This window comes from Balaenoptera musculus, chromosome 20, assembly GCF_009873245.2.
Source record: "Balaenoptera musculus isolate JJ_BM4_2016_0621 chromosome 20, mBalMus1.pri.v3, whole genome shotgun sequence".
Classification (NCBI taxonomy): domain Eukaryota; kingdom Metazoa; phylum Chordata; class Mammalia; order Artiodactyla; family Balaenopteridae; genus Balaenoptera; species Balaenoptera musculus.
This window is the reverse complement of record NC_045804.1, coordinates 37,022,667-37,046,620: the sequence shown is the minus strand read 5'-3', so window position 1 is coordinate 37,046,620 and position 23,954 is coordinate 37,022,667. Positions and strand designations below refer to the sequence as shown.

The 23,954-nt window shown below is 36.2% G+C and overlaps 1 protein-coding gene across 1 annotated transcript in view; it reads right to left on the bottom strand.

Annotated features, from left to right (window-relative positions):
- Window positions 1–3,574: 3,574 nt before the first annotated feature.
- APPBP2 (amyloid beta precursor protein binding protein 2) overlaps window positions 3,575–23,954 on the bottom strand; it is a 71,591-nt gene continuing 51,211 nt past the window's right edge. Inside the window, exons 5-13 of the mRNA XM_036836709.1 lie at window positions 21,775–21,943; window positions 17,923–18,012; window positions 16,302–16,369; window positions 16,116–16,221; window positions 15,289–15,413; window positions 12,546–12,631; window positions 10,695–10,885; window positions 9,248–9,413; window positions 3,575–7,033 (exon numbers count right to left, since the gene is read on the bottom strand). Of these exons, the coding sequence (XP_036692604.1) occupies window positions 6,780–7,033; window positions 9,248–9,413; window positions 10,695–10,885; window positions 12,546–12,631; window positions 15,289–15,413; window positions 16,116–16,221; window positions 16,302–16,369; window positions 17,923–18,012; window positions 21,775–21,943 (1,255 nt within the window). The 3' untranslated portion in view covers window positions 3,575–6,779. The remainder of the gene's footprint in view (window positions 7,034–9,247; window positions 9,414–10,694; window positions 10,886–12,545; window positions 12,632–15,288; window positions 15,414–16,115; window positions 16,222–16,301; window positions 16,370–17,922; window positions 18,013–21,774; window positions 21,944–23,954) is intronic.

Sequence of the window (23,954 nt, the reverse complement as noted above, 5' to 3'; positions counted from 1 at the left end):
GGATCTTCGTTCCCCGACCACAGTTTGAACCCCTGCCCACTACAGTGGAAGCATGGAGTCTTAACCACTGGACCACCAGGGAAGTCCCTGGAGTTATATATTTTTAAAGTCTTTATATTTTAAAGATAAACAGTAAAATATTTGTAGACAAAACAATATGATTCTTGGATTTGATTTAAAATAATCCAGGACTTCCCTGTGGTGTAGTGGTTAAGACTCCGCCTGCCAATGCAGGGGACACGAGTTGGAGCCCTCGTCCAGGAAGATCCCACATGCCGCGGAGCAACTAAGCCCGTGCGCCACAACTACTGAGCCTGCGCTCTAGAGCCCGCGAGCCACAGCTACTGAAGCCCGTGCGCCTAGAGCCCGTGCTCTGCAACAAGAGAAGCCACCGCAATGAGAAGCCCGCGCACCGCAACGAAGATCCAATGCAGCCATAAATAAATAAATAAATAAATTTATATATTAAAAAACCCTCCTTTAAAAAAAAATAAAGTACTGTCTGGAAGTGATCACATTCTTTTCACACTTTATATATCATGTCTGGCTTAACTGTTTTATGCAGTTGTCCAGAAATTTTTAAAAATTGTGGTAACTCATAAAACTTACCATCTTAACTATTTTTAAGTGCACAGTAGTGTTAATTATATTCATTGTTGTGCAACTGATCTCTAGAACTGTCATCTTGCAAAACTGAAACTCTACACCCATTAAGCAGCCTCTCCCCATTTTCCTCCCCCCCAGCCTTGACAACCACTCTTCTACTTTCTGATTCCCCTAGATAGCTCATGTAAGTGGAACCATCCAGTATTTACTTGCTCTCCTCTCCCTTTTGTGACTGGCTTATATCAGTCAGCATAATGCCCTCAAAGTTCATCCATGTTGTAGCATGCATCAGAATTTCCTTCCTGTTTAAGGCTGAAGAATATTCCATTGTATGTATGTACCACATTTTTATCCATTTTTTATCCGTTCATCCATTGATGGACATTTGGGTTACTTCCACCTTTTGGCTATTGCGAATAATGCTGCTATGAACGTGGGTGTACATATGATCATGACAATGGCTTTAACAAAGCTTTAAATAAAATGCTGCATAAGTACCAAGAAGTGGCAACTCAAGCTTTAAGGGAAAGCTTCCCTTGTCCTTTCAGCTTGATGAAGGAGATTTTATGCAAGAAATGGCATTCCATACAACAGAGGAAATAGCATGTTCAAAGTCATGGAGATGTAAAAGGAAAAAAATTTAAATTCAGTATCACCAGGGAACTCCCTGGTGGTCCAGCGGTTAGGACTCCATGCTTTCACTGTGGAGGGCCTGGGTTCAATCCCTGGTTGGGGAACTAAGATCCCGCAAGCCGCACAGTGCAGACAAAAAAAAAAAAAATTCATTATCACCAAAGGTGGCAGGTGATGAAGTCAGTGCTGACTATTCCAAGTGCAGGTGGGATTTTGTCTAAATGTTGATCAATTTTCTTTGTAATCTTTTAAAATCTCGTTTCATTTCCTGTAACTAACTGTTTTGAGTGCTTCAGATTCATGCTGTTTCATGGTGGATTTTTAAAAAGACCTAATGTGACCCTGCCATTCATATGAGGAAATAAAACACAAAGAGGCTTATAATGACATATCTCAAATTCCTACTGTTGAGAGGCAGGGCTTGAACCATAACCCACACCCAGGGTTTTCTCCATTGTCACCAGCAGAACTTCACCAGGTCTCATCACCCATTCTCAGCCTTTTAGAGTTCGAAGACTAGGGAAAAGAGTGGTGTAATTAATTCTGTAAAGACCAGAAAGTCCCCTGCATTAATGCAGTGCTTATCTTTTCCAAAGTACTTTCACGAGCACCATCTCCAGATGCTGTTACCATGTGTCTTCTCTGCCACACATCTCACTTTTGTTGAACAAGAACACTGTTGTTCTAGTTCCGACAGTTTCTCTCACACTGTTCTCTAATAAAAAGTCTGTGATGTTTCAACAATCCCAAGTCCCAACCAAAAGTGAGCACAACTAAATTGGAAACAGATACACTATGAATGCAGGAACACTATATTTATTAAGTCAATAATTCATTTTTAGCAATACAAGTACAGAATATATCACAATGCTGGTTACAAACATACTTAGTATGGTTTAATGGTTACAAATAATGGTGGGCACTACAAGTTTGTGATAAGGATGACACGAAAGGTCATTCTGACACAATGAAGAATTAATTGCCTTTAAAAAATCTATCAATGACCTTAGATATTTCTATAGAAATTACTGTGGCACTATTAGTGGGGATTTTCATGTAAAGAATTGATAATGATTTGCTTTTAATTGTTTCATTAAGAGATTTTTGAGTCTATTAAACTAAAATCCCCTGTTGCTTAGTAAAGTATAAAAATAGTACTGACCTGGTAATATTTAATAAAACATAGCATTCATTCACATCATAAAAGTGGAACTAAATTGAAAAGTTTTAGTTACCATGGCAACATATCTTCCCATAAAAGAAATCTACAGAAATGAGTAATGTTACACAAATGGTACCTGCAAAGTTATTTAGTGATCCAACACTTGTGCACCACAAACCAAGGTTTCTAGATACCTATATATAGCATATATTTTTAATCTTAAATTTTACTTTTGAAAAAAAATGTGCACTTCAAAAAACTCACTAAGGCCACTCATGCTATAGATGCCTAGGACTGTAATTAAAGAATAGCATTATTTTTAAAAATGCCAAAGCACACTCCTTCAGATCACCAACAGGGTAAAACCAGTTTTCTGCCTCAAACATTCCTGAGATTTGTGGACAATACAACTACTAGTGTTCAAGCTGGAGATTAATTCAAATGTCAGATAAAAAAAGGAATTTTCTAGCAAGAACTGAGGTCCTCCAAAGCCAAGAGGTGAAATATACATGTTAATTCTTAAAGCAAAAATAAAACTCTTAAAGACGTTTTTACTTATAAATAAGTATTTTTCCAGTAGTAACTTTGCCATCCAGAAAAAGAACAGTTTGGAAGCAGCAAGGCTACAAATTCAGGGGAAAAAAAACAACAAAACTGAGTAGCAGTTAATACAGGTATCCTCTGCGTTCTGAAAGTTCACTTTATGGTACTTTGCTTTTATGAAAGACCTACATTAGCACCTGTTTTCGTTAACCGAAAAAAATCCAAAAGGATCTTCACTTTTACGAAAAAAGGTGAAAAGCAAAAATAGCATTCAGTGCTTGTTTTGCAGACAGCTGTTAACAGAGGCAGTGGCACCCTGACCAAGAGTGGCACTGCCAAGCTCCTCCCCTAGAACTACGCTCAGTATCTCAGCTTCAAGCCACAACTGTGCGAGTTTCTGTGCTTTATCTCAATTTATTTTGTGCATCCATTAGCAAGACATGTCCTAAGGTAACTGCCTCTCTGCTGTTCACCTGTTTTTGGCTTAAAGAGGTTTCATGGGAACGCTCTACTTTCGGATAGCAGTGAAAGCCTCTACCTGCTACTCAGCAAACCATTCTTTCAATCTGTAAAGTATGGCCAAAAGCTTCAATCATGTTCTAGGCATGTGTTTACTGTTCAGCATTCTGTCTGCACTATAAGCCGCCAAATGGCACTCTCGTTATTTATGATTGCAGCCACTGGACCTAGTTTCCACAATATTATGAACCCTTCTCTAACAGGCTAAGAACAAAGGTCTTTGTCAAATCTTTCATTTTCACAAGTGAAAGCACACCTGTGTGGGGATTACCCCAAAGCAATAATGAGTTCATTTTTTGCTGAACAGAGACAGAAATTTGACGATAATAAGGGTCCTAATGCGTTGGGCAAAGTCAGCTTTGGGGACCCATAAAAATTATGGTCTAAAAAACCCAACCCGCTCTCCTAAACTGAACGCTGGAGTGACCGACCACCTGTGTGGCTCACGAATGTTACAGGGCTCCCTGATGCACCCAACTTGAGTAGCACCAAACTTTAGGAAAAAAACTGGGTAAGAGAGAAACATTGAAAGCCAGGAAAGGATGAGACCAAAGGCCCCTTATTTAATATTACTTTGCTGAACTTCCAGAAAAATCTTTTAAGTTGGTCTAGGATTTCTTACACACAACCCCACCATATATAAAAAGTTTGTTCAAGCAATTGGCTATTGTGAGGTAATTTTATTCTTTTGAGATTTTTTCTAACCCCAAAAATCATGATGATATTTACCTCCCTAACTTATCCTAAACATCCCTAACTGAAAGGATAAATCCCACACTTAAAAATTAGGGTATTATTCTTCATTAAAACCAGAAACAACAGCACATTAAGTTACATCACTAACAGAAACTGGCAATCTCTCTTCTCAACCTAGAGTGTCTGCATTAAGTCAAAGTATATGGATTTACAGAAAACTACATTAAAGCAGTGGCAATAAGGGGGAACTACCAATAATGACTTTTTTTTTTTTAAGAAAAACTGGCTGCCATTTAATATTATCACCCTGTGAACCTAGGCTTCTAAATATCATGTTGTTTTATCACTGAGTGTGAGCTAAGTTGAGTTCAAACTGAATTAGAGAAGATGAGGCCTTAAGTCATTTGCTTGATTTTATCCTAGGAAATGCTATATGTGCACAAAACCAAAAATATAGATTAAAAAAAAAAACTTCATATGAAAACATAAGTTTCAAAATATTTATTGAAAAACAATTTACCATGACATTCCTATACCACAAACATACCACAGGACTCTAAATAACCAACAAAAGTATACAAAGCCTATCCTTAAAGTATCTTTGGAGGTATTAAATATATAGGCCCATGAGGATAGAGCTGAGTAACTTAAAAATGTTAGTCCTTGGTCACACAGACTATTTGGTAATTAATAAAGAGGTGCCTCTTGGCATTAGATTGTAATAAACTGGAAGGGGGAGGTGCAGGTGTGCCAATGTACTCTTTTCAAAATTAAAAGTAATTCAATTTGAGGATTAAACCCAGGTTTCAAAATCACATAGCTATAATCTTAAGGTCTGGGCTTGCTTCATCTTTAGGTACCTCCCCTAGTCATCGCCCACTTGGGGACTTAAAAACACTGGCTCATAACTAACAAGACGGCAAATAAAAGTTTTAAACAAGGTTGTATTTAGGAAGTCCAAAAAAGTGTTTAAAATCAAATTTATCTGAAATCTCCAATTACTTTTTCTGTAGTCAATGTGGTGGACAGTTTAGATTTTTTCTCCCTCCCACCCCAACGTGCCTGTTAAAAGAAAACCAAAATTCAGCACACATCCACTCACCCACAGACCACTCCCAGCATTAGCCAGGAGCAACATCTCTAACAGCCAAGTCATGAACCCCTGAAAATAGGGGGGAAAACCCTGATTCTTAACTATAGAGGCACCAAATAGGCCACTATAATAAGAACTGAGGTAACAGCAAAAGACCTTTTTTGTTTCTTGGATTGCTACATGTCACAACTTCTCAAATTTGAATATTACCTCAACATTAAATAACCTGACTGGCTTAAAAAAAAAATCAAAACCCAATAAACAGAAAGACAAGTTAGTGAAATAGATATATCATTAGGGGAATCTTTCCACTTGACTCTTGAATTTCAAATAAAATGACCTAGTTGCACTATTATTTACCATAAACATGAAGGATTTCTAAGAAGACTTGCTGTTTTTCGGAATTCATTTTTCCATTAATCCCCATAAACCACACAGTAACCTATAATTCCCATCTGGACATGAGCTATTTCATGACTCTTAGCCAATATGCTTGCTAACTGTGTTGCTTATTAGGGTAACATTTAAAATGAGGGAGGTGGCTGCAGCAGATATTTATAGACTTGCTTATGGCATTGCCATCTGTGTACCTTGACTAAAATATGCCACTGAAATTGCCAAATTTCCCTAGTTTGGTGTCTATTACATGAATATAATTTTTGCATGATCACTTTTCATTATACATCTAAATGAAATCATTCTACTGATAAAAGTATAGGCAGGGGCTAAAATAATAATCTAAAGCCTCTGGTCCAAATAACCCCTTTCTACATTAGGCTGGTCCTTTTCAGATCCTCCTGGTCCTGTTAGCAAACGCTATGAGAGCATCTTGCATTTTTGTACCCCAAAAAAACACAACAAAACCAAAACAACCAAAGAGTTAAAACTGCTGGTTTATCAGCTTTCCTGTTACTTACAGATCAACACTGGTCCAGTTCAGATGAATCTGACAGTCCTTCCCTTGTAATAGAGCTCTGGAGTGGTTGTATCCACTTCTCTGGGTAAGGTAGCCAAACCTAAGTCTGGATGTCCCTCTTCTATTAGTATTTGTGTTAACTTTTCTATACTGCATATAAAGATTTTCCCCATAAAATTTCTTTACAATACAGTATTGAATACCTCCTCAAGGAAGAATTATATGTTAAAAAGTTGTTAAAATCATCCTTACATAATAAGAATGCAACTCTTTTAAACTCTTAAATAGTTTTATTTAGGGGTTCTTTTTTTCTTTCAGGCTTTCTGCAAAATGAATTATTTTTTAAAAAGAAAAAAAAATTCCTGTTGTTTGTTCTACTAGGTTGAAAATATGGGCCAGATTACTTATACATGCGGTACATGCTGAATATAACTGAATATATGCTTATTCCTACGGACACTCTGCAAGATAGGGATCACCCAAATAGGGTCAATGGACTGGACCAGTGTTTCAATGCAAATTCCAGCCCCAAAAAACAACATGGTTTTGATTTCACAGTATGAATTCCCTGGAATCTGGGAAAAGGTAAATTAGTTAACTGAGGTCCTCCCTCAGCAGCTCGGTCCCTCAACATTCTGAGAAATCAGGAAGGACTGCACCACTTCTTCAGTGGACTGGGGGCTGGTGTTGACATCTTCAAGGGCATCGGTCACTGAATACTGCCGATCTCGCAACCGGTTCCAGTTAGACAGAACATTGTGATATTCAAACACTTTCTCGTAATTTCCAACGGAGTTGTAAAGTTTAATGAGACCTCGGTAATCATATTCTAGTCCACTGTAGCCTTCACCAAAAAGTTTCTTCCCTGAAAGTAAACAGAAAAAGAAAGAAAACTCAAATAAATAATGAAATAACAAGTAGTTTCCACAACACAAGCTCAGTTCTTTAAAATAAGGTGGCTTCGTTTTATTCCCTTAAAAGGAATAGATTCAATTCTTTTATCAGCATTCACCAACATAGTCCTACCCATAATCTACCTCTAAGACTTAAAAGAGATCTAAAGAATGGCAGCACCTTCAACAGTAGAAAAATACATATGCACAAGGCTATTTATTACAGCATTGTTTATAAGTGCGAAATATTAGAAACAAATGAAGATTTGTTTCAATCAACTATGGAACATCCACTCAACTATGGAACATCCATTCAAGGCATACTATGCAGCTATAAACAGAGGAGGGAGCTCCCAGCTCTTTATGAACTGACACGGAGTCATTTATAGGGTATACTGTTAAGTTAAAAAAAAAAGCAAAGTACAAAAAAGTACCAAGAGTTTGTCACCTTTTATGTATAAAAGGGAAAATAAAATATTTATGTATCTGAACATTTGTGCAAAAAGACACACAGAAAATATGGGACTTCCAGGATTGAGCAAGGTAATACATTACGGATAATGAGCAATCTCACATACATGGATATATGATTTATTGGCAAAGGTAGCACAGCAGAGGGGAAAGGACAGTCTTTTGAAAAAATGGTCCTGGTCAACTGTATATCCATACAGAGGAAAAAAAAGGCGGGGGGTGGGGGGATTTGATCACTACCTTACACTATAAACAAAAATCAATTTCAGGACTGTGGATCTAAATGTGAATGGTAAAATAAAGTTTCCAGAAGATAATCTTCCAAAAGAATATCTTCATGACTTTGGGGTAGGAAAAGATTTCCTAAACATAATATAAAAAGTGTTAACCATAAAAGAAAAGAGCAATATTTGATTACATTAAAATCTAAGAACTTCTGTTCTTTGAAAGGCACCATTAAGAAATAAGAAGTAGGGACTTTCCTGATGGCGCAGTGGGTAAGACTCCACGCTCCCAAAGCAGGGGGCCCGGGTTTGATCCCTGGTTAGGGAACTATATACCACATGCATGCTGCAACCAAGAGTTCGCACACGGACTTCCCTGGTGGTGCAGTGGTTAAGAATCCGCCTGCCAATGCAGGGGACACGGGTTCGAGCCCTGGTCCGGGAAGATCCCACATGACGCGGAGCAACTTAGCCCATGCAGAACTACTGAGCCTGCGCTCTAGAGCCCGCGAGCCACAACTACTGAAGCCCATGCGCCTACAGCCCATGCTCTGCAACGAGAGAAGCCACCTCGATGAGAAGCCCGTGCACCGCAACGAAGAGTAGCCCCCACTTGCCGCAACTAGAGAAAGCCCGCACGCAGCAACAAAGACCCAACGCAGCCAAAAATAAATAAATAAATAAAAATTAAAAAAAAATTTTAAAAGACAGAGTTTGCACACCACAACTAAGACCCAGTACAACCAATCAAAAAAGAAAGGGAGGGAGGGAGGGAGGGAGGGAGGGAGGAAGAAGCAGTACAGTGAGAGTTATCTGCAACACATTTAACCAACAGATACATCCAAAGTATATAAAGAACTTCTATAAACCAATAAGAAAATGACAGACAAGTCAATATAAAAATGGGGAAGAGTTTTAACAGGCACAACATTCAGATGATGACCACAGCATCTTATTTTGTAATAGGGCTGAACTGAAAACAATTCAAATGTTCCAAATATCCATTAATAGTAGAATGGATTAAATAATGATATACTAATCCAATACAATATTACACGGCACTGGAAATTAACAAGGAACAGTGATATGAACAACACAGATGTATCTCACAATTGATGGTCACCAAAAGAAACCAGGCATATAAAAATATACATTGTATGATTTCATTTATATCAAGTTAAAAAACAGGTACACTGGGTCTATGTTAAAATCAGAAGAAGGGAGAGGATGGGCTGGGGGTAGTGTTTACACAAATATTTAAAAATAACTACTTTTGCCTTTACTTGACGCTCTACTGTCATATTTCTTACTAGTGGCTTCAACATCAATAAATAATCTTTAGCAAAATGTTTCAGATGATTTTTGAGTGGTCCCTGGATATCCTTAGCAGCTCTAAACTCATTTAAGTCTTAATAATAACACTTCCCTATACAACATATAAGACATGTTGATCTCTAATCAACTGACTAAGAAAATTTTAAAGTAACATACCAATTGCTATAGATCGCAAATAAAGTTTCTCAGCATTTTCATACTGATTCATGTCATAATTATATAAAGAAGCCAGATGTCCCACTGAAAGGGCTACTTCATAATCTTCTTGACCAAGAAGTTGCTCTTTAATCTGAATTGCTTTGATGTGCATTTCTTCTGCTTCCTGAAAAATAATTAAGCTGTATTAACCATTAGATTATACTTTTTCTTATGTCAACAATTCTTACCCCATGAGTAAGATTCTTCTAAACGCCAAAGACGTCTTATGGATGGCATAAGGTAATCTGATCAGAGAACACGCTATATTCTTCCAAAAGTTGCCTACGGGAAGCCTTACTGGTTTGGGGAAGCTATGCACATAAGCTGATGAAAGTAATAGTGTCCTATACCAAAATGACAAAAGAAAACTTGTCCTTGTAATAAAAAATTGTTAGAAGAAATTAACATCAAAATATTCTAAAATGAAAATTTCTTCTTTCAGTTAATACACTCCAAAATTTAATTGAACCTTAAGAAACTCTATACTATAGCATGTTATTTTACATAGAAGTACACTTTATTTTATTTTTTGGAGTTCTGACAATTTTTATTCCAACAAACCAAACTCAGGTTAATTGAGGAATGTGTAAACTGATTTTTAGATAAAAATGAATGTCTTAAGCAGCAACTCTCATCCCTTCCTTATTGTGACCCTGTAATGGACAATAATAAGAATCTATAACCCAAAATTCTAAAAGGGAACTAAATTCAGTAAATTTTTATCACTACAATTAATAACACTTGCAATATCTTATATTTCTTGCATACCTACTATGTGTCAGGAATTCTGCTAAGTGCTGTACTTAAATTACTAGCTAAGAGCTATGTTTTAAGTCTAACTATAATAACTGTTTTAGTCTTTATGGTTTGATATATTTATTTTTCTAGGGTCTGTATTTTTGAATTTTATTTATATTTTGACTGTCTTTTTAAAAATTTTTATTTATTTATTTATGATTTTTGGCTGCAGTGGGTCTTCGTTGCTGCGCGTGGGCTTTCTCTAGTTGCAGCGAGCAGGGGCTACTTTGTTGCAGTGCGCAGGCTTCTCATTGCAGTGGCTGCTCTTGTTGCGGAGCACGGGCTCTAGGCACGCAGGCCTCAGTAGTTGTGGCTCACGGGCTTAGTTGCTCCGCAGCATGTGGGATCTTCCTGGACCAGGGCTTGAACCCGTGTCCCCTGCATTGGCAGGTGGATTCTTAACTGCTGCGCCACCAGGGAAGCCCCTGTCGTTTTATACTAGCCATTTTCTCAATTCTTATGTGAAATAATGTAGGAGTATAATAAATGTATACCTTATTATTTAAGATTACTAAAGAAGCATTATTTAAGATTTATTTATTAAGATTATACTTTATTATCTAAGATTATTTAGAGAGAGAAAAATATAGTAAAACGTGCTTCTAACCTTAAATTTTCTCATTGACTGATAAAGTCTTCCAAGGTTTCCATAGTGTTTTGCAGTCTGTACATTAAATTCCCCAAAAGCTTTTTTAGCTAGCTGGAGTGAAGACAGGTGCAAATCATGAGCTTCTTGAAGCAACCTCTGTTCAGTTTCTTTATTATGACAGTCAATTGCAATCTCCTCTAAAATAAGTGCTGAATAAGAAGGCAATAAAATTAGTGCATTTCCAAACCATGTATGAAAGCTAATCAGAACATAAAATAATTTAAAACTAAATTTTACAAATGTTAGTAGTATATACTTATATATGCTTATGGTTTAGAACCATAAACCATATCCCATACCACAGAACTGGTGAAGATGAAAGTATTCCATTTTAATGAAAAAATACACTTTTGGGGTCATTCTATTATGCACAGTATAATGAATTTCAAATTTAAGAAAAACAATGGTATACAACAAATTATTTTGCAGAATTACTCTCTATTTTACCAGACCTGTTATGCTTTGCTGATGTGAATTTGTTGTTTAAGCAAATACAAGGAAGATAAGAACAAAGAGGCAAATTTTTTAAAGTTGTCAAGGAGTACCTAAGCACTGTTGAAAATTTGGAAACCACACTTTGTAAATTATATAACCTTTAACCAAATACAACTAAAAGAACTGGTTTCCTCCTAACTCACTTGACCAATCAAACCAGGCAAGAAGATAACTTTAAAGTCCCATTCAAGACCCTCAAATTCCATTTAAAGTCTTAAAAACACATATTCTTTTACCAGGCAATTTTATTTCTAGGAAAATTGTCCATGTGCACAAAAGTAAAAAGAGATTTAGTTCACTGTAGCATTTTTAAAGAACAAAAGGTTAAAAAACAATTTAAAGGTCCAATAAGACAGGTGAGGTTAAGAACATTAGAAAAAAAGATATATACCTACATGTACTGAAATGGGAAAATGTTGATAATATATTAATTGAACAAAGCAGATTATAGAACAAAAAAAAACTATTCACTCATTTCAGCATTTGAAGAAAGAAAAGTCTAAAAAAATATTCACCAAAATGTTGATTCTGGATTGATGAGATTTCAGGTAACTTAATTTTTTCTCTTTTCTAACTTTTAATTTTTGACATTAATCATGTATTACATGCATGACTTTAAAAATGCAAACCTAGAGGGGAGGTAAAACCCAGTTCCAGAATTAAGGTAAAAGTTATCCAATATGCATGGAATTACCACATGGGTGACCCAATCATGTTGGCAAAATGAAAGCCTTGGTAGTGATTTGCAGAAGAGTTAATGAGAAAAGAAGAAAGTGGTATGTGGTAAGAGCCTTACAACATTAAGGGTAACCTGATATGAAACTGAGTTTCAGAAGCTTGCATGATAAAACTGAAGGTATGAGAAAAACCCATCTTCAGTTTCCTACCCATGTCACTGCACAGTAATAATTTGTGATTCTTCCATCCTCTCCACAAAAGAAAGGAATGAATGAATGAATGAATGAGTGAAAGGAAAGAGAGGAAAGAAGGTAGGAAAAGGTAAAGAGAGAGGCAAAAGAAATGTATTCTGGCCTATTAACAATGTTATATGAGAGAAGTGAACAACCTTTCATTATGAACCACTGTAAATTCTTAGAGTTCTAGGCAAATACTTTAAATCAGTGAATTGGCTATTTTAGTAATATGCAGTCTAATCCTGAGGAAATAAACAAATACCCGTATTTTATACCATATACCATCGATTTTAAAGTATCAGAGAGTAGACATCTATTATAATTGACAGCAAAAGAAATCTTAAAAAAAAAAATATATATATATATATATATATATAGGAGACTAGACTACAAAGGGTACCTTTCACCCTCTTTGAAGAAGCCAAAAGAAGATGATCTTCAGGTAGGATGTGGGTAATGATACCAATAGCTCTTTCTGCATGAAATCTGCAATACAGATAGATATACTCTGGCATTTCTTTTCTTTTAAGTTACAAATAATTTAAGCATTTTAAAAAATCACAATTTATAATATAATACTGAGAGAATTTCTAAAACTATCTGTGGAAAAGGACCAGTTTTTTGTTTGTTTTAAAGTTCCAATCTTTTGTAGACTGAACTTTTAAACATCCAGTGGATTCCCATCTCCCTCAGAATCAACTGTGAAGTTGCTATCACAGCCTATAAGGCTCAATATAATATGATCTTTCACTGGGCTACCTCTCTGACCTCATCTCCTACCATTCTCAGAAACAATCCCCTCTTTTCCTTCCAAGCACACAGGAACTGCAGTTTTCTGAACATGTAAAGCACGTGCTCACCTATGACTCCTGCACTCGCTTTACTGTCTCTCTGTAATGGCTGTCCCCTGAATATCCACATGGCTTACCCTCACTGAACTCTTTCCACACCAGCCTATACAAAAGACCCTAAAAAATCTACCATCATTCTTTAAACTCTTAGCTTACTTTATTCTTCTTCATAGCATGTATTCTCACCTGACATGTTTGGTTATTTGTTCATGGCCCATCTCGTCAAACAGAAGGCAAGCTGTTTGTCTATTTTATCTGTCAGTTCCTCTCAAACAACTCCACGCCTTCTATTCCCATCTTCCAGGTAATCATTAATTTTCTCAGATCTATCTTCCAATTCACTGTCTCTTTAGTTGTGTCTAATCTGCTGTTTAACTTGTCTACTGAGTTTTAATGTCAATGACTATTTTCCAATTCCAGCTATTATAATGTATTTTTATAATAAAAGTGCTTATTAAGATAATTCATACCAACACAATTCACCCATTTAAAGTGTACAATTGAAGGTTTTTAGTATATTACAGAGTTATGTACCCATCACAATTAATTTCAGAATATTTTCATGACCTCAGAAAGAAACCTTGTGCCCTTTAGGAGTCAATTCGTTTTCCTCCAACTCCACCAGCCCTAGGCAACCACCAACTTACTTTCTGTTTCTACATGTTCGCCTGTATCTAGATATTTCATATAAATGAAATTATACAATATGTGGTCCTTTCTAACTGGCTGCTTTCACTTAGCACAACGTTTTAAAGGTTCATTCATGCTGTAGCATGTATCAGTTGTTTTATTTTTATTTTTTTAATTGAAGTATAGTTGATTTACAATGTTGTGTTAGTTTCAGGTGTATGGCCAAGTGATTCAGTTATACATACATATATATCTATTTTTTTTAGATTCTTTTTCCCTTATAGGTTATTACAAAATACTGAGTATAGTTCCCTCAGTTGTTTTATTTTTAAATCTGTCTTTTTTTCTTCATTTTCCCTCCAAAATATTACTGATTCCTTCTTTTATATCAGCATCAGCACATTTTTTTCTGTAAAGGGCCATATAGTAAATATCTCAGATTATGTGGCTACACTCTGTCCCAACTACTCAACTCTGCTGTTATAGCATAAAAGGAACCATAGACAATACATGAGTGCATGAGCATTGCTATGTTCCAATAAACCTTTATTTTGCCTTCAGGCCATAGTTTGTCATCCCATTTTATATCTTTAAACATTTAAGAAACCTTACTTTATAGTATCAGCCATAAAGTTCTGTTAACTGATACTTTTAGTGTTCTAATCTTGATAATTATGTCTGCTGACTAACCCATGGGGGAAATGTTCCCTTATTTAAATATTTTTTATGATGAGTTCATCTCAGGTACAGCTAGATCTATGGGAAGTCTGTATGGCTTGGACGGAAGGTTAATTATTTCCAAGAGTTTTGCATTTTCTCCTGAAAAGCATCCCAGGAGAACTAGCAGTCCCAAAGTGCTTCTTAATGTTTTCCTCAGTTTGGGGGTTCTTGCATGCATGATGCCCAAACACAACGTAGACATCTATAAATTATAAATTCCCCTATGAGGCTCCTTTTTTTTTTTCAACTGAGGGCCCAACTTAAGTTGGAGAAATTTCCATGTCACCTCTCTTGCCAGTGGGCAGTTCTTTTCCCTAGTCTACTCTTTCTCCAAGGGTGTAGCCTTGATCTTGGCTTCATGTGAGGGTTTCACTTCTAAGCCACAGCTTCCTATGGGCTAAATGCCTTGTCTCTTAAACCCAGGATTGCTGTTCAACCAAGGTTACCGAAACTTCTAAGCCTTCTAAGCCTTTCCACCCCAGAACGCTCATACTGTAGTTCATGCCTACCCTTTTTGGATTTTAGTCCATTACTGGCCCTTGGGGATTTCTTTTCTCTCTTACAAGCTCAGTTATGCATTTAAAAAGATGATTGTTACATTATTCAGTACTTCTGCATGTTATGAGCAAGTTTTTATGTTAAGTCTGTCATTTAACCAGATACTACTATATTAGTCAAAGAAAAATTACTGAAGGAGACACTTAAAAAATAAGTCATATTCTATATGGAGATATATGTCTCAACATTAAACCACATAAGATCTAAACAAATGGCTTATAAATTGATATGATTTTAAATGACTTCAAGAACATTTCAGGTATCTTGTTAAAGTTCCAGGAGGACAAATTTAATCCATAAGATACACTGAAAAGTATTGTATTAGGAAAAAACAAAACAAAATATATCAACACATCCCTCACTGAAAAGGAAAGTGGAACTTACAGTGCATTGTCAAATTTCCCAGAGCTATACTGGTGAACATAAGAAGAATAAGCCAAGTCTTCATGAGCTGTTGCTACATGGATATTTTTGCCACCAAACACTGACTGCCGAATGTCAAGGGCTGCCTGAAAGAGTCATAAGAATAACTGGTAATACTGTGAATCCTTAAAAGACACTACCCAGTTAAATTAAGCATCCTAGTAATTTAAATATATATTCTACATACTCAATCCCATCAGTTTTGAAAAAAGTCCTGCTGTATTTAAATCACAACAGAACATAAAATTCACCTGCAGCCTGATTTTCTAAAGAGTAAGTCTGACTTAAAAGGCAATGGCTTAATAATAAAAATCATTCACAGGTCTTAGGAATTATATTAGTGTTTTTCTCTATGTCCTCTTCAGAAGTAAACTATAAAATCAAGGATACCTTGTCCAGAGCGATGGCATAACACATCACTTTCCTGAGACTGACTGAGATAAGGCCTAAAATAATTGCTATCAAGCCTCCTTGCTACTGCAAAGGCAGCTATAATGATTTGTGCTAAATCAACAACAAAGACAAGCCATCATCTCGGTAAATGAAAAATGGAAAACTACTCTTAAATACTGACCCACAACCCCCGAACTTTTTTCCTGGATGATTCTCTTTAATTCCTAAAACATAAAGTTTTAAGCCTTCTAGGTATTATTTAGTAAAATAATGGAGTACCATATATGAGGAAGGGCTCAGAAAGAGTTATTTTTAGATAGTGGTTTATACATCACAAATTACAGGTCAGCAAGTCAATTTAGGTTGAAAGAAAAAAAGTGTAACTATTAACATACCTGATAAATTGCAACAGACTGACAGATATTATCTACATTGAGTAAGTAGAACCCATAATCTAGCAGTGTATCAGAATATTTTGGGTGTTTGGATCCAAAATGATCCCTATAAAAAGATACAAAACTATTAGGATATAAAGTAGAAATAAACAATTTGAAATGGTATTTTTAATAACAATCACCTACCGTGCCAAATACACTGCATGCTTAATTAACTGTTCTGCCTTCTTAAATTCACGTTTTACAACACAAGCCTAAAGATAAAGTGAAAAATTGTTAAATAACTCTGAAACAGTTAGTGTGTTGAAACACGTATGGCTTATATATTGATATAGTCAAACTATAATGGTTGAAAAAAGCATCTTCAAACATAAATAGAATGGTTCTATTTGTAATTTCTTTCCTTCCAAGCATTTGAAAATTCCATTATAAACAGATCTGTACATATCCTGGGAAATTACAAAACTTAAAATTTTGATAGTCATACCCAGAACAAACCTGTTATAACAAAGTCACCTTAAAGAGCTGGTATACTCCCATCCTTACATATTATTAAAACAGAGGCGGGGAGGGTTCACCGTATTATTTTCTAAGGTACTTATTTATATCCCCGTTCTACAGTGGCTTACAACTATTTTGTAGTTTTCCATCTAATAACTTTTTTTTAAAAAAATAGTTATTTATTTATTTATTTTATTTATGGCTGTGTTGGGTCTTCGTTTCTGCGTGAGGGCTTTCTCCAGTTGCGGCAAGTGGGGACCACTCTTCGTCACGGTGCGCGGGCCTCTCATTATCGCGGCCTCTCTTGCTGTGGAGCACAGGCTCCAGACGCACAGGCTCAGTAATTGTGGCCCACGGGCCCAGCCGCTCCGCGGCATGTGGGATCTTCCCAGACCAGGGCTCGAACCCGTGTGACCTGCATTGGCAGGCAGACTCACAACCACTGCGCCACCAGGGAAGCCCTAATAACTTTTAAATGCACAGAATTCCAAGTATTTCTATTGCTTCTTAAAATATTTTGATTCATGAGAAAGCCAGTAGTCTTTAACTGTAAATATTATTTGCATACAGAAATGTAAATCTTGCATATATATTAAGCTGTCTTTATATTAAATGTATATTCAATGTTTTAAATTAATTAAAAACATATTAATGTCTCTTCTAGCTCTAATAGTAACCTGAATATTTATGCTGTTTACTTGCTCTAAAATGACTTATTTCATAAATTTCGCAGAAATCTTCAACTCTTCTAAATCTATAATTTTAGAATAATTCTTCTAATTGAAATTTCCGTAAGTAAAACCAACCAAAATGGAATATTCAAAACTAAAAAACCTCTGGGTAGAAAGAGTATATCTGAAAAGTACATCAATGTTTCAAAGCCTCAGTGTACCAAAGCAGCAATTTTTAAATATTACTAAATGGCTTCAAAGACTTAATGCATTTTTTTTTTACAGAGTAAGAAGAAACTAGAGGAAAAATCAAGTAAGTATTGCCTACCCAGTCAAGAAAAAAAAAGCTATCACACTGTGACACTGCCAATACTGTGACTAAAAGATTTATTACCAGTCTATCTTTTAGGAGAAAAGTGACGAAAGCCCAAACAACTATGACATAAGGAATTCAGGTTGCTGTAAAGGTTTAAGAAAGAAGCCAGATTTCTAAAACTGAGCAGAGAAACTTAGAAAATAGACTTTGTTATCCATGAGTATGCAATACCTAATTTGTTAAATAGTAGGTTAATTTACACAAATTTAAAGTTTACTAAATCCTATAATCCATTTAATAATTTCAACATTATATTCACCTTAGAAGCTTGTCTTAAAACATCCACCACGACTTTGACTGGTAAGCCTGTTGTGATTTCTTTCATTGCCTCAATGCACCATTTGTATGCCTAAAAAATATTTACAGAAGAGCAAAACCTGTGATATATCAAATTGACAATATTTAATGAAATGATTATGAATTTTTCCTGCAAGCTTGCAAGTACTTGAATAAGAACACATACAAAATATTTACACTTAAAATTTTCTCTCAGAGGCTGAGTCTTCTTGAAAGTGTAAGTTTGTTACATTTTTCTTTGCATATGTGACACATATTCAGGAAATCAGAGGCACGTTCTTTGTGTCCCAGAAGCCTTTGCACATACCGTCCCCTCTGCCTTAAAATACATTCCCCTCCTCCCTCCAACCCCTTAAACCACCTAAGTTGTCCTTCAGGTTTCAGCCCTAGACTAGGTTTCCTGTACTTTCCTTCCCCTACTGTAACACTTATTATTTTGTATCTTAATTGCTTGTTTAGTTGAGTGCTTACTTTGTGCCAATTATTGTTCTAAGCACTTTACGTGCACTAACACATGTAATTGACACAACACCCCTTTGAGATATGTACTATTATTATAGGAAAACGAGGTGCAGAGAGATTAAGTACTAGGCAATGTGCTGGCACATAGGTATCTATTGGGGAGCACAACAGAAAATGTCCTTCGTCTCCTAGTGCTTAGTGGGGAAAAAAAGCAAAATAAATTACTTTAGATAGTAAGAACTGCTTCAAAGAAACAAAATAATATTATGAAGGGGTCACAAAAAATGTGGGGAAAACAAATTGAAAATATTAGAAAGTAAACATTTGTTTTCCTCTGTAAGCTTCCATCTCTTCCATTCCACCTAAAAGATGTAGCTATTCAGAAGCAATTTTGATGCAAAAAGGAAATATATGCGATTTAGGCCAAAAAACCTGATTTGTTTGTAAGATACTAAATAAGCTGATTTTGTTCCAGAATAAGAATGTAAAATCTGTGGTAAGTTGTAATACTGCTTTTAAAATATTTACTGCCCCTCCTCGGGGAAAGATAAACTTCCCTTCCACATTAAAGATGAGAATGGTTATGTGAGTTCCTTTAGCCAAAATATTAATTAAAATATAAGCAGAGGTGAAACGTGGCATTTCTGGGAGAAAGCTCTAAGAACCAGTAATCCCTTCCCCATAATGTTTCTGCCTCTGCTCAAGGCTGATAATGTTCTAGATAGAAGCTGCTCCACAACACAGGGTTTTGAACAAAGTACAGATGTGATGTTAAGCAGAGCCACAGAGATCCCAAGACGGGATGTAGCAAGAGCAAGAAATAAACTTTTATTATTCCAAGTCAGTGCTGTTTGGAGGTTGATATTACCTTAGCATAACCTAGCCTACATGGACTAATAACAGAATATGGTGATACTTCATCAAACTATTGATATATCCTCAAGATTTGTGTACTTTTCTGTAGATACAATGACAAATTTATAAACTATCAAGATTATCCAAGAAACATCTATAGACTTAAATATTCCTCATGAATGTGCGAGTTGCAAAGATCATGAATAAGACACAGTATGACACCCCAGTTCAAATGTTCAGAAAGAAAATAACTGTCAATTAAATAGTAACTGCCTAGTAAAGAAAGTAGAAACTGGTGGGACTTCCCTGGTGGTCCAGTGGGTAAGACTCTGCCCTCCCAATGCAGGGGCCCTGGGTTCAATCCCTGGATGGGGAACTAGATCCCACGTGAGGCAACTAAGAGTCCGCATGCCGCAACTATGAGCCTGCCGCAACTAAACATGCCGCAACAAGGATCCTGAGTGCCGCAATGAAGACGCAGTGCAGCCAAAGTAAGTAAATAAATAAAAATAAATATTAAAAAAAAAAAGGAAAGAAAGTGGAAACTGGTGAATAAAAGGTACTTTTCTTCCACTGAATACATCGGTGAGTCTGGACATATTAAGGTGGGTCTGGAGCTGGGTACATGAGTAGAAAATGGCAAGATATGACTCACTTTATAGAACAGAAAGAAGGATGCAGGGCAGTATGAAAAACGAGGATGAAAAGAAACAATGAAAGAGGAAACAGAGATGGCCAAGATGAGGAGGACATATGCAGAGAGATAAAAAGATGGTGGGGCACCTGAAGAATTTTTCTTTTTCTTTTGGGCATACCATGCGGCTTGCGGGATCTTAGCTCCCCAATCAGGGACTGAACCTGGGGCCCCGGCAATGAAAGCACTGAGTCCTAACCACTGGACCACCAGGGAATTCCCAGAAGAACTTTTAAGGTAGGCATTTCTAATACTTGAACTGTTGCTGTTTACTTCATTCTCATTTCTAGTAAAGGCTATCCACACAAAGGCCCTCTGTGAATGGGGTTCTTTGTTTTTGGTATGTGAAAATCATAGAAAGGGGCTAAATTCTATATCTGGGTCAATAAGCTATGGAATAGTCTGCATAAAAGGGGCGGCAAAATAATCCATCGACAGAACGAGTTCAGCAGACATAGGAATTCAGCATTAAAAATAACCGGAAGAACTTACATAAACCTCCTGAGAAAATGCAGGCATGTTGATAAGGATTTTAGATTTTAACACGTACACTTAATGACTTAAAAAAATTTCCCCCCAACTTTATTGACATATAACTGACAAATAAAAACTGTATATATTTAAGGTGTTCATGATGACTTGATATACATATACACTGTGAAATGACTGTCACAATCTAATTAACACAGCCATCACCTCACACTGTTGCCTTTTTTGTGTGTGATGAGCACACTTAAGACCTACTCTTAGCAAGTTTCAAATACACAGTACAGTATTAACTACAGTCACCACACTGTACGTTAGATCCTCAGAACTTACTCATCTTATAATGAATTGTTAAGCTTTCAAAAATAGTTAATGCAAACAATGAGGCATGCCTATTAGAACGGCGAAAATCTTAAACACTGACAACACCAAATGCTAGCAAGGATATGGAGCAACAGGAGCTCGCATTCATTGCTGGTGGGAATGTATACTGGTACAGACAGTTTGGCAGTTCCTTAAAAAACTTATACTCTCACCATACGATTCAACAAATGCATTCCTTGATGATACCTCTTAGATATTAAAAGCAGGATGATCCTAGCACTGGGATTATAAACATCACTTCACAATTATTCTAGAATTCTCCAGTTTCACTTCTAATGGTGACGTTCCTTTAAATATGGAACATACATGTATTTATATTACAGGGTAAAAATTGAGATAGGGATAATTTTAAAATATGAAAGCTAAATGACAGCTATCTGAGAGCATAAAGTAACTATGATACTCTTCCATAAATAAAGGAGTTACGCTTACACAGCTCACTTCTCAACTATGTATTCATCAGCACCAAAGCCTTAATTTAACAGTATAAAGCCAAGAATGAGGCTATCTTTCTCATAATGCAGAAACAGAAGCAAAACAATGCAATAAAGTATAAATAAAATCTAGGTTCCCACTGAAACGAATGCCTTCAAGTTATGAGAGTTCACCCAGAGCTACACATCCAATAAAAAAGCACCTATTAAAGGTTCATTTAACAGAGCATGCCCTCAAAATAATTTAGGCAGAGATACATTTGGTCAAATTAAAAACAAACACAAAAACAGGCTCTAAACTGTATATGTATGTTTAAAATTCATATCACAGAATAATCCTTTTGCCTAATTTAAAATATTCCATTACAAATGTATATTGCTTTAAGTAAACCTAATATGTCAAAATGAGATCTATTAAAACAAATATGACATTATATGATTTATCTTTTGTTTTATAGATACTTACTGGTCACAGTGAAATGTTCTTCAAAACACTCACCTCATCATAGTGACTTTTTGCAAACAGGAGTGCACACAGTTCTCCATAGAGCGCAGCTCTGTTTGCTTGCTGGCCATGTTTTGAGAGTTTATCCATGTATGTCTGAGCTAACTTAAATGTTTCTTCACCCAAATGATATTTGCAGTTTCCATTTCGCACATGAAGCAATCTGCAGAAGCACAAATAACATTACTCTATTTCTGATAGCTATTTCCAGCATGGTAGAACTGATAACCTCTTACTGATCACTATGTAGCACCCAAATGAGTTAAGGTCACGAGACAGAAGAAATGAGGCAGCACTGGAAAACAATCGTCCGGCTGAAGCTAGGACCGACTAATGCACAGAAGAAAGTATATGCTCGTTCCAGAAAGCTACCTATGGTTATCTCATCCAACTTTGATTCCTTATCTTCTCTAAATATTTTGTGTATTTGTGCACCTACCATGTGCTACATCTATCACTTAATTCTTTTTGTTCCAAATCCCAAAGTAATGCAGTTTCATTATAAAAAATTTGGAAAACAATGAAGACAATAAAAATCAACATGAAATTCTATTACCTACCATTACTTTCCATTCTTTTTTTTAGGATATTCGTGCAACCCTTGATCAGTTACCACTCATTTTATGTTGCTTCATAAAAGTTGTTTTTACTTATCTTTGCAGTAAGCTAAGTTCACTGAAAATAGTGGTACTGCCAGTTCTTTCTTTTATAACCTTTATCCTCTATGGTGGAAAAATACAGAATTCTTTACACACAGTATCTGTAAAACCATGCTATCTAGTTTGTTGTTGTTGTTTTTTAAATATTTATTTATTTAGGCTGCACTGGGTCTTAGTTGTGGCACGTGGGATCTTTAGTTGCGGCATGTGGACTCTTAGTTGTGCCATGCGAACTCATAGTTACAGCATGCATGTGGGATCTAGTTCTCCAACTAGGGATCGAACCCAGACCCCCCGAACTGGGAGCGTGGAATCTTACCCACTGGACCACCAGGGAAGCCCCAAAACCATGCTATCTAGTGATATGTAAGAGTAGTAAAATGCTTTAGGTCAGAATGAGGTCAAGATAGCAACAGACTATACCTCTGTATAGACCATACAAGACAGGAGAACACAGTGAGGACTGGACATATATTTATGTATCTATTATAATGTTGGCTAAAACATTATGTCCATATATTATGCTGAACATTATGTCCATATATCATGATAATTTTCTGAAAATGCTCAGCCCTGAGAGGGAACAAAATATAAACGTAATTTAAAAGAAAACCAAGTATTAAAAAAAGAAAACCAAGTATGAAGAGGTTAGGAAGCATTCTTCAGGAGTATTAAATAAAACCCAGATACTTAAAATCTAATTTTTATATCTATTCCAAAAATATTAACAGATCAATGACCCAAGATGAGAAACACTCTAACAGTCTTCTGATGTCTATCATTCCGTTGTACAGTGAGAAAAAAGAGAGTACTTTTAATTTACTTTTTTAAAAATTGAAGTCCAGCTGATTTACAATGTTGTGTTAATTACTGCTGTACAGCAAAGTGACTCTGTTATACATACATATATATACATTCTTTTTCATATTCTTTTCCATTATGGTTTAATCACAGGATACTGAATATAGTTCCCTGTGCTAGACAGTAAGACCTGTTGCTTATCCATTCTATATATACCAGTTTGCATCTGCTAATCCCAAACTCCCAATCCATTCCTCTCCCACTCCCCTCCCCCCTTGGCAGCCACCAGTCTATTCTAAAAGAGAGTAATTTTAAATTATCAGTACTATTCAATAAGGTGGCAGATATTACACAATGCCACTGTGTATCCTCCCAACACTCACAATACAGTTATCTGCTTTTAGAAAAGACTAAAACCCTCACATAAAACAATACAGTATTGAAGTTAATAAAAAGTTCTGGGGACTTCCCTGGTGGCCCAGTGATTAAGAATCAGACTTCCAATGCAGGGGACCTGGGTTCGATCCCTGGTCGGGGAACTAAGATCCCACATGCCGCAGGGTAACTAAGCCCGCACGCCACAACTACTGAGCCCGAGCGCTCTGGACCCCGAGCGCCACAACCAGAGAGCCTGCGCACCACAACTACTGAGCCCACGCGCCACAACCAGAGAAGCCCGCACGCCGCAATGAAGAAGAATCTACACACCACAAC